At 43.0% G+C, this 16,750-nt stretch overlaps 1 protein-coding gene across 2 annotated transcripts in view; it reads left to right on the top strand.

Moving 5' to 3' along the window:
• The first annotated feature begins 8,201 nt into the window (after positions 1–8,201).
• The window catches only part of HIRA (histone cell cycle regulator), a 54,381-nt gene continuing 45,832 nt past the window's right edge, over positions 8,202–16,750 (top strand). For both annotated transcript variants that reach the window (XM_068243122.1, XM_068243115.1), the window contains exons 1-3: positions 8,202–8,446; positions 11,052–11,114; positions 12,616–12,726. In XM_068243122.1, the coding sequence (XP_068099223.1) occupies positions 8,410–8,446; positions 11,052–11,114; positions 12,616–12,726 (211 nt within the window). In that variant the 5' untranslated portion in view covers positions 8,202–8,409. The remainder of the gene's footprint in view (positions 8,447–11,051; positions 11,115–12,615; positions 12,727–16,750) is intronic.

The raw sequence follows: 16,750 nt of genomic DNA, 5'->3' as shown, positions 1-16,750 counted from the left end.
TGGAATAAACAAAAGGGAAATGTTCTCAAAAACAAAGGTCCTCAAGCCTATTGATATGAAAAGTAGATTACTACCCTTCATATCAATAGGCTTGACGACCTTTGTTTTTTTTAAATGGTTCCAACCTACATGTCAAAATAAATATGAAAAACAAAATTATAAGAGTTGTATGAATTCCAGTCCAAGCCACCAATTCAACTACAGTAGAATCCCTTTATAGTAAATTCCAAGGGACCAGGAAAAGTAGTTTACTATATCAGAAGTTTACTATTTAATACTATCAGAATTGACCTTACATTGTATACTGTATGTATACAGATGCATTTGTTGGGACCTGATGACTGGGTTTACTATATCAGAGTTTACTATAATGAGAGTCTACTCTAATGATATTCTACTCTAATATAAACCTGTGTTATGAACAGTAGTAGCCAATTTTGAATATCAAAACTTGAATCGAGGATTAAGAATAGATCCATTTCAAGGGGATGACCTGGGTCATGTGAAAAATAAATAGTGCATGAAAACAAATACTAGTTACTAAGAATCATATTTAAATATGAAATGCTATTTCATAAACTTTTGTAATTTTGCTGCAGAGTCTAAATTGTTGCAGGGTACCCTGTCTCATTATTTAAAGTGGACCTGAACTTTTGCACAAGACAGAAGGTAAACATATGCACCCTGAGGGCCCTTTCACACTGGTACGGTGTGGTGCAGTAAATGTACCGCACCTCACTGCAGCCTAATGAAAGTCTATGGGGTGGTTTATACTACCCACGTTGTGGTACGCTGCGCCGGAGGTGCCCTAACGCGAGCGCATACCTGCATAGCCGCGTGGCTCCTGAGATGACCTGCATTGGACCGTAAGTCATGTAAGTGTATGGCGACGCAGGGGTTTTTTAAAATGTTGGCGGCGGCATTACGGCCGTGCAAGTGTATTTTTACAGTACGCTTCTGCGCACTTCCGTATATCTGAAACAGGAAGTGAACGCAAGCATTGCTTCTTGTTTGGATGTTGGCCAAAAGGGCATTATTAACGCGGTAATCCCTGGGGCCTGTTTTTGACAGTGCGGTGCTGCTACCAATCTCTAGTCTGAAACCAGCCTGAATGTACTTAGAGAGTTTAGTCTGTATAATTCCCCCTCATCTGTGATAAACGCGGACCTAACCTCAGATCACCCTCTCTGCTCTAAAAGATACGCAACAGCATAATAACCTTTAAACAAAAACATCTCTTTGTTACAGATGATACAAATCCTAAAATAAATCTGCACTGTTTCTACTTCCTGATTCATTAAAACAGACATATTGTTAACCTCCTGTGCTTTCAAATGGCCTTATCTGCCATCTCTGCCATAGGCAGTCATGTGACACAGGGAAGGGATCAGATGACAACTTGTGATTAGACACAAATGAGGGGGAATTAACCAGGCTAAACTCTCTAAATACATACAGGGTGCATTTCTCTATGTATTTCTTCAGTCCTGTGCAAGAATTCTTAAGCACAGGTTGTAATTTGATCCCTCAGCTGACTGCCATAACAGAGAGGTAATTAGCAAATACAGGATGTTAACAATATATCTTCTTCCACTGTAAACCTCCTCCCCCTTGTGTTCTTCAGCTTTCTACAGCCAGCTGTATGACGGAAGCCAGAGAATGCCCGACTTCTAATCACGCTGCTGGAACCAGCTCTGAACTTTGTGAAGAGGATTCTTACAGTAAAGTAAAGCAGGCTGGCGGGGACATAGCCATCTGATGGAGGGGGGAAATGAAGTAGAAATATTAATGGTCATTTCACACTGAATGCGTTGTGATACGGTTATTTCATTGCCAATATTATACCAATCGCAAGGGTACCAGTGTGATGATAAAAATTGCGGTAGCACACTGACTGCACTTAAATTTTTGGAAAAATGCAAACACTGGTCCTGCTGCATTTGCAACTGTGTCCAATTAAAATACATTTGGAAAAACACAAAACAAAATGGCAATCGCTTTGCAGTAAGGCCCGGTTCACATTAGCGTAAAAGGCGGAACTGAATGGATACTGTACAAATGGAACGGATCCAATGTTAACCTATGGAACCATTCACATGCATCCGTTCGTACGGATCAGTTGCGATACGTTCCGCTGAACGGAGTGCAACTTTGCTGAAGAACCAATTTTTTCAGACTGTTTCTTCCCACTAATGAAGAAACGGACTGTTCAGCTGCACCCGTGCGAGCGGGTGAGGCAGGCTTAAAACTTACCCAGGTGTCTATTGCAGCCAGCAGTAGAGAAGGTTTCTTCCAGGCTTCCTTCCACGTCATGTGACTAGTTAAATGACACGTGTAGTCAATCATGCGGAAGAAGACGGAAGCCTGCAAGAAACCCTCTCTACCGCCCGGCTGCAATGAAGAAGATGCCTGGGTAAGTTCTTAACCCTCCCTCACCCGCCCGGCTGCTGCACCCTCCCTCACCTGCTGTGACAAAATGAATAAAAACGGATCCGATCGACCGGTGATCAGATCAGTTTTCACGGATCTGTTTGCCAGTGTGTGGACCAAGTCATAGGCATCCGGTGAATTGTAGACTGGATCCGCTTGGCTTAAAAATACAGTGTGAACTTTCCCTAAGATTGCTTTTTAGAGTGAAAAGGAGCTCTTTTATACTGCCTGCATTGTGTTGCATTTTGCTTTGTAATTCCGATCGCATGCGATTCGCAAAACACAACCACAGGGCCCGATCTAAATCACTTTTTCTCCTAGGATATAAATTTCAGTCTTCTGTTTAAAATAACTTATCAACATTCTGCAATTGAAAAAGTACAAAAAAAGTAGAATACAATAACATTTGTAAAGTGTTTTTCTCCCATAGGACTCAAAGCACATACAGTGGGATGCGAAAGTTTGGGCAACCTTGTTAATCGTCATGATTTTCCTGTATAAATTGTTGGTTGTTCCGATGAAAAATGTCAGTTAAATATATCATATAGGAGACACACACAGTAATATTTGAGAAGTGAAATTAGGTTTATTGGATTTACAGAAAGTGTGCAATAATTGTTTAAATAAAATAAGGCAGGTGCATAAATGTGGGCACTGTTGTCATTTTATTGATTCCAAATCCCTTAGAACTAATTATTGGAACTCAAATTGGCTTGATAAGCTCAGTCACCCCTGAAACTACATACACAGGTGAATCCAATTATGAGAGATAGTATTTAAGGGGGTCAATTGTAAATTTCCCTCTTTTTTGATTTCCCCTGAAGAGTAGCAACATGGGGGTCTCAAAACAACTCTCACGAACTGAAGACAAAGATTGTTCCCAATCATGGTTTAGGGGAAGGATACAGAAAGCTGTCTCAGAGATTTCAGCTGTATGTTCCCCCAGATAGGAACATATTGAGGAAATGCAAGACCACAGGCTCAGTTCAAGTTAAGGCTTGAGGTGGCAGACCAAGAAAAATCTCAGATAAACAGAAGCGACGAATGGTGAGAACAGTCAGAGTCAACTCACAGACCAGCATCAAAGACCTACAATGTCATCTTGCTGCAGATGGAGTCACTGTGCATCGTTCAATCATTCGGCGCACTTTACACAAGGAGATGCTGTATGCAAGAGTGATGCAGAGGAAGCCTTTTCTCTGCCCACAGCACAAACATTTTGAGGTATGTTAAATCACATTTGGACAAGCCAACTTTATTTCGAATAACGTGCTGTAGATTGATGAAACTAAAATTGAGTTATTTGGGCATAACAAAGGGCGTTAAGCATAGAGGAAAAATAACTCAGCATTCCAAGAAAAACACCTGCTACCTACAGTAAATTATGGTGGTGGTTCCATCATGCTGTGGGGCTGTGTGGCCAGTGCAGGGACTGGGAATCTTGTCAAAGTTGAGGAACACATGGATTCCACTCAGTATCAGCAGGTTCTGGAGACCAATGTCCAGGAATCAGTGACAAAGCTGAAGCTGATCCAGGGCTGGATCTTTCAACAAGACAACAACCCTAAACACTGCTCAAATTCCACTAAGGCATTCATGCAGAGGATCAAGTACAACGTTCTGGAATGGCCATCTCAGTCCCCAGAACTGAATATAAATGAAAATCTGTGGTGTGAGTTAAAGAGAGCTGTCCATGCTCGGAAGCCATCAAACCTGAATGAACTAGAGATGTTTTGTATAGAGGAATGGTCCAAAATACCTTCAACCAGAATCCAGGCTCTCATTGGTTCCTACAGGAAGCGTTTAGAGGCTGTGATTACTGCAAAAGGAGGATCTACTAAATATTGATTTCATTTCTTTTTTTATGCACCTGCCTAATTTTGTTTAAACAATTATTGTGCACTTTCTGTAAATCCAATAAACTTAATTTCACTTCTCAAATATCACGGTGTGTGTCTCCTATATGATATATTTAACTGACATTTTTTATCGTAAAAAACACAACGCTTTATATAGGAAAATCATGGCGATTAAAAAGGTTGCCCAAACTTTCGCATCCCACTGTAGATATGTCTCAGATCAATACAGGGTTGCAGGCTGGACTGTGTTACAAAGAAAATAGTCAGGTGTTCATAAAACCCAGACTAAACAGGTGGCTTTTCAGTTTCAACTTAAATGCTTCCAGGGATGGAGAAGTCCTCATTGGGTGTGGCAGGAAGTTCCAAAGTGTAGGGCAGCATGAAAGAAGGCTCTGTCTCCAGAGGTTTTGAGGTGGACTCTGAGGGCAACCAAGTTATTAAATCCTTTTGATCTAAGATTGTGGGGGTGTGATGCAATTGCAACAGGTCCTTCAGGTATCCAGGGCCCAGATTGTGCAAGGATTTGAATGTCAATAAAATAATCTTAAACAAAATTCTCAATTTTATAGTTAGCCAGTGGAGTGAACAAAGGGTTGGTGTTATGTGGCAATGGCTGGGTTGGCTAGTTAAAGAGACTCTGAAGCCTCCTAAAATGCCACTTTTTATTTTAACATTTCTCTTCAGCAATATCAGAATAGCTAAAACGCTGCATTCCCGCAGCAGAACGAGGGTTTTCTAATCCCCAAATCCCTGGGGCAAAAACCGGGAGCGCTTCCATGTAGAGGCAGAGCTTAGGGCTGTAGTTCTGCCTCTACTCGCATCAATCCCCGCTGATCGCCGCCTCTCCCCGCCCCTCTCAGTCTTCCTTCACTGAGAGGGGTGGGGGAAAGGCGAAGATCAGCGGTGATTGATACTACTGGAGGCAGAGCTACAGCGCTAAGCTCTGCCTCCCCGGGCAGCAAAATCCATGACTTTGAAAGTCGTGGATCTTTGCCCTGGTATTTGAGGGGTTTAAATACAGCATTTTGCCCGTGGGGGCGCGGCATTTTAGCTATTCTGATATTGCTGAAGAGAAATGTTAAATAAAAAGTGGCATTTTAGGAGGCTTCAGTCTCTTTAACAGCCTTGCAACAGCATTCTGTACTAACTGAAGGTGGTGCAGGTCTTTGTTTGGAAGGCCTGTATAGAGAACGTTGCAGTAGTACAGCCTTGATGTGATGAAGGCATGAACTAGGGTTAGAAGATTCGCTGGAGGTATGAGGTGTTTAATCCTTAGGTGAAAGAAGGAATGTTTCACAACAGTTGAGATTTGATTCCTGAAAATAAATGACAACTGAAGTGAAAAGACTATGGAGGCTGCCATATTTCTTTCCTTTTAAATGATACCAGTTGCCTGGCAGACCTGCTGATATATTTGGCTGCAGTAGTGTCTGCATAACACCAGAAACAAGCATGCAGCTAATCCAGTCAGATTTGACAATAATGCCAGAAACACCTGATCTGCTGCATGCTTGTTCAGGGTCTATGGATAAAAGTATTAGAGGCAAGGGACCAGTGGGGCTGCCAGGCAACTGGTATTGCTTAAAAAGAAATAAATATGGCATCCTCCACATACCTCTTGCTAAAGTTCCTCTAAATTCTAAGCCTTGGGCAGGGTTCTCCTCCTTTTGTGTCCTACCTGATCATGCACCTCCATTACTGTGCACCCATGCTATGCATCTGAGTGAACTCAACTTGCCTAATCTCCATGCTCCATCCAGTGACTGACTAAGCATTACTTTGTACTTATACTGTTCTGCGTGATCTGGTTTTTCTTGTATTCCTGTATTGTCGTATTGCTGTATGTCACCCCTAAATATTGTCTGTAACCTAAATTAATGTCCAGCACTGCGTAATATGTTGGCACTTTATAAATACAATAAATAAATAAATAAATAAAGTTGTTCTTTAATTCCCCCTCAATCAGTACACCCAGGCTGCACGCAAAGTCTGAGTTGTTCAGGTCTGAGCTTCCTATCCTTAGTGGTTCTGGCTGGGTCTGGAGCTGCTGTGCTGTCGAGCACTGACCTCCGATAACAAGAACCTCATTTTTGTAAGCATTTAGTTGTAGTCAGTTATTATTCATCCACTCCTAAAGCTTAGCTGAGCATACGATTATTTGTGGGGTAGGGTCTGTGACATCAGGGTTGAATGATAAATATAGCTGGGTGTCATCAGCATAGCAATATTTCAGGACATGTTTTTAAATTATTTTTCCAAGTCGCAGCATGTATATGGTGAACAGTAAATGGGATAATATCGTGCCCTGGTGTACACCATATTTTAGTGGTACAGGGTTTGAGAGGAAGGGCTCCTAGGCCACCCTTTGTGTTCTGCCAGCAAGGAGTTGAACCACTGGAGAACTAAGATATCTATGCCACAGTACTCTTGTAGCCCGTTGAGCAAAACTGAGATGTCAAGCAAAATCAAGATGGAACATTGGCCTCTGTCTCTTGCCATGAGCAGATCGTTGCAAATCAGGCGAGGGCTGTTTCACAACTGTGATGTTTTCTGAAGCCAGATTGAAGAGGGTTAAGTATGCTTTTTCTTGAGAGCCTGGCTTCAAGTTGGAGATAGACAGCCTTTTCAATAACTTTCCCCAGAAAGGGGAGGTTGGAGACAGGTCTATAGCTGTTTAGAGCATTTGGGTCTAAGGATATTTTCTTGAGTAGCGCGGCCTGACAATTGCTTGTTTCAGACAGGTGGGAAACATCCCTTCTTGTATGGAACAGTTGACTATTTTGTGGAATGCTGGTGTAAATAGCTCAGGGCTTCTCAACATGAACTTAGATGGGCAAGGGTGCAGATCACAGGTAGTCTGGAGAAGGACAGTAGGTGAAAATGTACTGTAAAAATTCTTCTATTTTCTTGCTTGATGAAAGGGCATTTTATTGATAAGATGTGAAATTACCGGTAGCACCGGGGAGAAAACTTGGAGAAAAAGTTAACTAGATCGGGCCCACAGTTTTTACAATAGAGATCGCTAGTTCTAAACTGGTGCAATTGCACTGTAATGTTTCACGATCAGAAATAATGTGCATGTTTACCTGTGATTCCTACTACCCAAACAAAATGGCAATCAAGGAAAAATTGCACTGCAAAATCCCAAACGCAGGTGCATTGCGTTTTGCAGTGTGGTCAGCGGCTAAGTGGGGCACTGGAACACACACACCAAGCAGCCCGGGCACTAGGCGGACATCTTAAGAGCCTTGTGGATGATCCGCCTACCATTATTGTGTAATGTCCTGATGGGTGACTTGTAGTAAAAGCACACAGGCCCTGAGGCATACTAGAACTATATGATGGGGGTACTGCTTGGATACTATTATGCTATATTAGAAAGTTTATAGCAGGGCATTACAGGACATGACAATAATAGTAATTAGTGTCAGGGGGCTCCATGCTAAAATGGTGGGGGGTAGAATACACACAACTTCCTCCTCCCCCAACAACAGATGAAATTGAAAACCAAATCGGTGGTATCTTATCTTACAAGGTACCACTATGCAGAGGAAAAGGAAGCCATCCTCGCAGTGCCTGAAAGCTGCAGTAGTTTGCTGGCCTTCTACAATAGATTTGTTACATAGCATCAGATAGGTTCCCTATACTATACTGTCTCCAGTGAGGAGGAACTTCCTCCCCTTGCTCCTGTGCTATGTTCGTATCAGGCCGGTGACAAGCAGGCAGCACAGCACACGAGGGAAATGTACTTTGTATGAATAGTGCTTGTAGTGGCGGCGACTCCAGAGGGAGCACCCTCACCAATAGCTGCTGTCTGTAGCGCCGAGTGCCTGAGCCCCCTCACTCACTGATACTGCTGCTGCTAACTGTGACCTCCTCTCACCATCTCCTGCTCTTACAAGGAACGCCTGGTGCCAAGTCCATGTTTCCAGCAGGACGGTTTTAAAGCTTACATCCCGCGGGCTTCCGGTCCTGGTGCGGCTGTCGGAGCGGGATGGAGCGGCGCTAGCGGCGGCACCGAGGCGGGGAGAAGCCTGCACAGAGCGGGGAGGAGAGACCCAGCCCCGGGGGCTCAATGGGCGGCAGGAGGTGACAGCAGCTCCGGGCATACGGCGGGACAATGAAGCTCCTGAAGCCTGCCTGGGTTAACCACAATGGTGAGGAAGGGAACAGCGGGCGGGAGAGTGTGTGGCCCCTAGGGGCCCCTGAAGTTGCAGAGGATAAAAACACATTGGCAATTTTTTTTTTCAATTAGTCCCGATTTTAGTGAGTGAGTGATGGGTGAAGGCTGCAGTAGCTTGTGTCTGCCTACCTGTGAGGCAGCTGCAGGAATGGCAGGGCGAGGTCACCCAGCCACACACACAGGGGGGACTGCTGCTCACTGCTAGCAGGAGCTACCCTTCATTCACCATCTGAGAGATTTCACTTCCAGAACTAGAGTTTCTGCACTTTACCATTCATTATTCAAATATGTTTGCTGTGCTGTCAGCAGGTTTCAGACACTTAAAAATGGTTACCCCCCTTGAACATCTGCCATGTTTGTGTCTCACTGACACCACATCCCTTGGGGAAGATCATCTTGTAGCACAGAAATACTCCGTCACCTGCATAACATGATGCAACACTTAGCATCCACATCTGTGCACTTTGTACCCCTTTCTTCCTGAAAGATGCAAATTAGCAATTTTTCCATTCTATTTGATAGTTTGGGAATATGTGTTTAGTGGATTGCATTAACATTGCAGTAATTCTGTAACATTTGGGTTTATGTTTAAATTCTGCCATAGCCAATCTGAGATAAGCGTTTTGGTTTGACAAAATGCTTCTTTGTTCAGCCACAACTAGAATTACCGGGGACTAAAGCAGGAATTTTGCATGGACCAAATTAGATTGAGATGTTAATGACTAATTCACAGCTTAATCAGCATATTCATTAAGTAGTCATTAGTTAACTAATGTGATGAGACCCTTCAAAGTTTTAGCCATGATTTTGGTCAAACGAACAAAAATGTAATACATGGACTGTGAGTTATGGTAACCTCTCTAGTAATTTAATACATGTCTTCAGTTTTTGAGCAGTAAAGGATTTACTGTGCATACATAATGCATAATGATGTTCTAGTTTAAAAGGAACCTTGAGTTATAGGAACATGACAGGTGATAGTTTGTTCTATTTTGACAAGTGATGATTGCCTGCTTATCAACCTGCCATTTTGACTAGTTTTGAATAGTGATGGTTAATGAGATGCTAATAATTGCGTTAAAACAAATTTTATGTTACAGATATGTAAATATATGCAACTTGGAACTGTACCAGTCAAATTCAGCAGCTTATGATTTTGATTGGTCCAGCTTCATGTACCATAGATTTATGTAGAATTTTGTTCCAACATGAAATAATTAGCATCTCATTGACCATATCCAATTTTGATGCTACGTACACACATGCGACAACGATCGTTCGTTGAGAACGACGAACGTACTTTTAATTGAAGAAAGAACGACCTAAGTAAAGTTAGTTTTAAAAGGTGTGTAACGATCTGATCGTTAGAACGAACGTTACATCACGTAAAGCAACTATTGCGCCTGCGCATAAAAAATGAGAAGTTTCACAGAGAAATAGTGAAATGCGCATGTCAAGCCTAGTACGAACGATCGTTTCCAACGATGTACTACTTTTGCAAACGATCGTCGTTGGTTAAAATCCGCCGAGACAGAACTTTTTGTAGCGATTTGGCTCGTTCGTCGTTTGCCTTAATAGTCGGTGGTTCGTTTTTTGTAACGATCGTCGTTGGTAAAGATCGGGGAACGATCGTTACAAACGACTATAGTCGCATGTGTGTACGCACCTTTAGTCACGAACCTGGGACAAGCTTTCTTCAAATGAAGTTAGATGCTGCAGAAAACTATGGTTTTCTTAGTGTTTGTTTTTGTATGAGTTTGTGTGTTAATAATCTTTTTCAACATGACTAAAGTTTTATCAAATTTTTTTTTTTTTTTACAAAAACACACGCAGTCAATGAGACATATGCACCGCTGTTACAGCCCGCGTTTTGCGGCATTGCACTGCATGCAGAGCGTTATGATTCTGCACACCTTTATACTGCAACGCACCTGCCGCTTTGTAAACGGCACATAGGTGGTACGTTGCTATGCAGCAAGCCATGTTATAAAGCTGTCATTATGCCGCAACACAACACACCCAACCACTGTGAACGTAGCCCCTGTGAGGTTCTATGAATTGGTGCAGCACATTTTATTTTACAAAAAAATAGTTTTACTTTTTTTTTTTTTTTTTTTTTTTTTACCATAATTAATTACACATATATGAAAAGCATATAAAGTGTTTCAAACATCTTATGTATCTATGCTCCCCACTATTTGTTTTGTGTTATGTACATGCTACGGAATATGTTGGCACTATATAAATGAAAAATAATAATAATAAAGCAATGTGCCCGAACTGAGGCTGTGAACTAGAAGATAAGCAGAACAATCATGCAAGTAGCATTAGTCAGCTATGGCAGCACATCAAATTTACTTTCTGTTGTTTTTTTTTTAATTGGTTTAATTCTAAGATGAAATTTACATGCAAGGCAGAATTATTAGTATCTCACCATCTGTATGAGTCACTATGTTGTGCTCTGTAGTAAATTCTGGTTCCTAGATTTCTTGCTAGCAGGAATATGCATCTAGCACCATTTATTGAATAAGTATAAACGATGACATCCTGCTCACTGTAGACTATTTTTTTTTTCCTAGGAAAGCCAATCTTTTCATTGGACATTCACCCGGATGGCACAAAGTTCGCTACTGGAGGACAAGGTATGTTAAAAAGAAAAAAACAAGCATGGCTTTTGTTCCTAAGCACTTTTTGCAATGTTCTCTTCCATGCATACTCATTGAAAACAAGTGCTTCCCCCATTCCTCACAATCCACGGTTAAAGAGACGAACAATAGTCAAAGTTTTCATACCTGGGGCTTCCTCCAGCCCCATCTGCACGAAACGCTCTCACAATGGGCTCTATTCTCAAAGAGCCAAATTTTCCGCAAAATTTTACCGCTATATTCCCGCCAGCAGTAAACTCCGCATTTTTTCCACATTCACTAATATTTTCCGCATGTTTTCCGCATGCGGGAAAAAAAGATGCGGAAACAGCCATTATTCATGCGGGAATGATGCGGTAAAAAGGTCGCATGAAAAAGTGTTTAAAAAAAAAAAAAAAGGTAAAGTCCAGCAAGCACAGCCCTTAAGCCTCCACACTTCATTAAAGTCAATGGGATGCGGAATATATCACCTACTACTTGTAGGTGATAAAAAATCGGTAATTAACGACGAAATGATGCGCCTGAACATTTTTGTGAATTGATCTTTTATTGCGGAAAATACCGACTTTTGCGGAAATTTTTCCGCATGAATCCCGCACTTTTACCACACTTTTTCCGCATGCGGAAAAAACATGCGGAACATTTTGAGAATTCCAACTTGACAGTATTTTGGGTGCAAACCTCCCGCATGTACTTTACCGCATGCGGGAAGTCTTTGAGAATAGAGCCCAAAGCCATCCTCAGCCTTCTCCAGCTCTGGTACCGAGTCTTGTAACTTCGGCCAGTCTAAGCATGCGCAGTGCGCTCTCTCCAGTGGAGAATAGTACTGCGCCTGCGGGACCCGGAGCTGGAGAAGAAGGCTGAAGACGGTGGCGTGGGAACAATCTGTGCGGATGGGGCTGGAGGAAGCCCCAGGTATGAACAAAACTTTGACTATTGTTCGTCTCTGGTTTCCTTTAAGGTTAAGCGTCAGAAGGGGGTCTTTTAAGGTTAGCTTTCATTGGTGGATCTTTTAGGGTTAGATGGGGAGGGGGGTCTTTTAATGTTTGATGTCGCTGGGGGGTCTATTAAGGATAGGCGCTGGGGGGGGGTTAAAAATTGAGAAGGGGAGGTTAGAGTTAGGCATCAGTAGACTGAGGGCTCTGTGTAAGAATAGGGTTAGGTTTAGCTGTAGTAAAATATTAGTAACATTTTCCAATATTTTACTTATTCTATCAAAATTAGCACTGTATAATAGTAGAATGTTGGTAAATTCTACTAGCAGATATTTCCAGCCCAAATTTGCAGATGCTCTTTTTGAATGTATGTGTATTGATGGGCAGTTTACACTCAAGACCTCTGTGAGTGCTTTCTTTTTTTTCATCATATGCGCCAGGCTTGTGACAATTGTGCCTTCAACATGGTTTTTCTACTTTTCAGTGATTGGGGTTGTTGATGGTTTTATTTGTTAAACAATTGCCACATATCTTCATTTTATTGTTTTGTCTTTTTCTACTAGGGCAAGACTCTGGAAAAGTTGTTATCTGGAATATGCCACCTGTTGTTAAGGAGGAAGATGAGAAGAATGAAAGTATACCGAAGATGTTGTGCCAGATGGACAATCACCTCGGTACTAAAATATACTGATGTTTCTGCCAGCCATAAAATAAAACTTCAGTCAAATTTACTAACTATGATCTGTTCAGTTGTATTTGTTAATGCACCTAGAAGTTCCTTCTAAGCTACTTAAAGTGTACCAGAGCTCAAAAATAAGAAATTTTATACATACCTGGGGCTTCCTCCAGCCCCATCTGCCTGGATCGGTCCCACGCCGCTGTCCTCAGATGTCTGTGGCTCCGGTACTGGGTCCCTGACCTTCCATCAGTTGGGGCCAGTCTAGCATAAGAAAAGTGCTCTGTTTGCGTTTCTCTTCAGCAGCCGCTGGAGAGATACATAGATGGTGCACGTCTCCTACGTAGACTGGCCACGATGACGGAAGTGCGGACACCTCGTTTCTGAAGCTGGGGGCAGTGGAGGACAGCAGTGTGGGAACGATCTAGGCGGATAGGGCTGGAGGAAGCCACAGGTATGTATAAAATCTTCTTATTTTTTCAGCTCTGCGTCCCTTCAAAGTACACCTGAAGTGAGAGGGATATGGAGGCTGACATTTATTTCCAATGCAAATTGCCCAGCTGTCCTGATCCTCTGATTCTAATATTCCAAGCCGCAGACCCAGCACAAGCATGCCGATCAAGTGCTAAGACCCAAGTCTGACCTATCTAGATGCATCCTTGTTTCAGGTGTGTGATGCAGACACTACTGATGCCAAAGAGATCAGCAGGGCTGCCACGCAAATGGTATTGTTTAGAAAGGAAATAAATATAGCAGTCACTATATGCCTCATACTTTAGGTTCTCTTGAATAGTTCTAAATCCTGAGTGCTGTAATATGTAAATCTTGAGGCTTTGAGGGATAGTCAAGCCTTGCATTTTGTAAATGGAAAGTAAATCTAATTGTGTACAAATACCCCTAACATTGTCCTCTTCTGTAGCGACTGCAGAACATGCTGCTTTGCCAGGTGTACATAGCTTTAGGGCCCGTTTCCACTATCGCGAATCCACATGCGTTGCCCGCATGCAGATTCGCACAGCCAATACAAGTGAATGGGACTGTTTCCACTTGTCAGTTTTGCTGTGCGTTTTTCTGTGCAGGATTTTTCTGCACGGCAGAGCCCTCAGAATTCGCTTGCGTGTGGAATGCAGGCGAATCGCACGCAATGTATTTAATAGGGAAATCGCATGCGTTTTCCCCATGCGTTTTTTGCCGCGAATTCGCATGCGATTTCGCATAGGTACCCATGTTAACCTCCCCGGCGTTCTATTGAGATCGCCAGGGAGGCTGCGGGAGGGGTTTTTTTTAATAAAAAAAAAACTATTTCATGCAGCCAACTGAAAGTTGGCTGCATGAAAGCCCACTAGAGGGCGCTCCGGAGGCGTTCTTCCGATCGCCTCCGGCGCCCAGAATAAACAAGGAAGGCCGCAATGAGCGGCCTTCCTTGTTTTGCTTAGATCGTCGCCATAGCGACGAGCGGAGTGACGTCAGCCGACGTCCTGACGTCAGCCGCCTCCGATCCAGCCCTTAGCGATGGCCGGAACTTTTTGTTCCGGCTACGCTGGGCTCAGGCGGCTGGGGGGACCCTCTTTCGCCGCTGCTCGCGGCGGATCGCCGCAGAGCGGCGGCGATCAGGCAGCACACGCGGCTGGCAAAGTGCCGGCTGCGTGTGCTGCACTTTATTTGAAGAAAATCGGCCCAGCAGGGCCTGAGCGGCAGCCTCCGGCGGTGATGGACGAGCTGAGCTCGTCCATACCGCTCAGGTTAATTCACACAGGCAGTGACATGGTTAAAATCGCATTACCCTAACCTATGCGAAATCGCAGCAAAAACCGCATGCGATTCCGCCTGCGGTGATTTGCCGGCGATTCCGCAACGCTATAGTGGAAACGGGCCCTTAGACTTGGAATGAATTAAATGTCTGTTCATCTTTCAATGGACTAGTAGTCCTTCTCTTGTGAATGTAATCCCTTCTGACACACTTGCAGTGTACGGACATACAGTGATCGTTGTCTTACCAGAGAACATGCTCCTGTCTGTAGGGACCTCTCTAGCATGTGATGCTGACCGTTCGAGGAAAAGTAGAGAGTAGAGGTGATCCATAAAATGCTATTTATTTATTTTAAGCTTGCGTGACTATATAAGGCAAATTGTATGCAGCTTAAAATATGGCCAATCCAATTCAGCAGGAATGGCATTTGTTTGGGCCAAATTCAAGTTGCATACAATTTGCATTACAAGTTGAAAAAACAAACCTCTAATTGATCATCTCTAGTGATCAATGGAAACTGATTTTTTTTTTTCTCCATTTTTGAGTAATCCATTAGCAATATACAGGGTGGTCCCGGCGTGCCTCTTACTAGATCCCTTCTTTGTCTGTCCTCCCCAGCTTTATGGAAGCCTGTTGAAGCTTTTGCTGCCTTATGAGTAGCACTCTCATACAGCAGCAGATTCAGGTGACACAGGCAACAATAAAGCCAGGGAGGACACACAGTTGGGATAGCGTAAAGGTGCATACACACATCCAATTCTGATTGGCCAAATTTACCACCTCCCTGTAGTATAAGGGTCAACAGACTTTGAATACTTGTGTGTGTAGGTGAACTCTTATACTACATGGAAGTGGTAAAAATGGACAGTGATTGGCCAATCATAAATTGCAAGAGTTGCTCAAGGACCGGCTGGCCAGTGTTTGTCTGTATACTCACGCACATGACAGGCATCCAGGCCAGTCTTTCTTGCACTGCCCTGAATTTTATAGTATTCTACCCGTTTTACCCTTTTTGTTGCATAGATTTAATGTGGCTAAAATTGAATGAAATGTCAATATTTTCCAGAAATTGCTATTCGGATTCCCATCATTGGGAATAACAACTGCCTAATTTATATTTTGCAGGTTTCACTGCCAGCTAATCCATTGTGTTTTAGTTGGTGTTAAATATAGCATAGTCTTGATCAGGGCTGTGGAGTCGGTCCAAAAATCCTCCGACTCCTCAGTTTAGGATTCCACCGACTCCGATTCCTCAACTCCGACTCCTCTAATTTGCATATTACAATTTTGTTGATTAACAGTATGTAATGTGAAATTCGTCTCTTAACTGCCAACGCTTAGGAATTTTACAAGACAACTGAAGTGAGAAGGATATGTAGACTACTATATTTATTCCCTTTAGACTAAAATTAGTCCTTGGTAAGAGTACTTGTAAAAGGTACAAACCGGAACAAAGAACATCTATCAGGCCCAAGGCAATGTGACTGTGGGTACATGTAAGAGTGATGTGCAGGTACTCTGCAGGGAAATGGAGAGATTCTTCCTCTATTACACATTCTTCATGCACAATCTGAACAAGGTTTATGGGTGACAGACAACACCTCTATGTTCAATGTGCACAACATTCTCAGTGGATTCCCTGCAGCTCTGTGGGGAGTGCATATGTAGAGTATAGTACTACTGTGTAACAAAGTAAACCTGAGACAGATGAAATTAAAGTTTTATACATTCCTGGGGCTTCCTCCAGCCCCCTTCAGGCTAATCAGTCCCTCGCTGTCCTCCTCCGCCACCTGGATCTTCTGCTATGAGTCCAGGTACTTGAGCCAGTCTGGTGTAGTGCGCATGCACACACTCCGCCGCCGGGAGCGTACTACACATGTGCAGCACTATTGTGCAAGTGCAGAACGCTCCTGGCTGTGGAAGCGGCACGTAGCCAGACTGCTCTGACTGGCTGTATTACCGGGACTCATAGCAGAAGATCCAGGTGGCGGAGGAGGACAGCGAGGGACTGAATGGCCTGAAGGGGGCTGGAGGAAGCCCCAGGTATGTATAAAGCTTTTCTTTTAATTCGCCTCAGGTACCCTTTAATTCATAGTCGCCAAACCAAATTTTAACAAAATATCAAATTATTTGATTTCATGAGCAAAGAGAGTGCATACATTTGCATAAACCAGCATCAATGCAGAATTATTTCCATCTCATTGACCATCTCTATTAGTGACACGGCTACACATCAGGCTTTATACTTACAGCATAGATGTTATTTTGTATA

The sequence above is a fragment of the Hyperolius riggenbachi genome, chromosome 1 (assembly GCF_040937935.1).
Source record: "Hyperolius riggenbachi isolate aHypRig1 chromosome 1, aHypRig1.pri, whole genome shotgun sequence".
Lineage (NCBI taxonomy): Eukaryota > Metazoa > Chordata > Amphibia > Anura > Hyperoliidae > Hyperolius > Hyperolius riggenbachi.
This window is presented reverse-complemented; position numbering and strand designations above follow the sequence as displayed.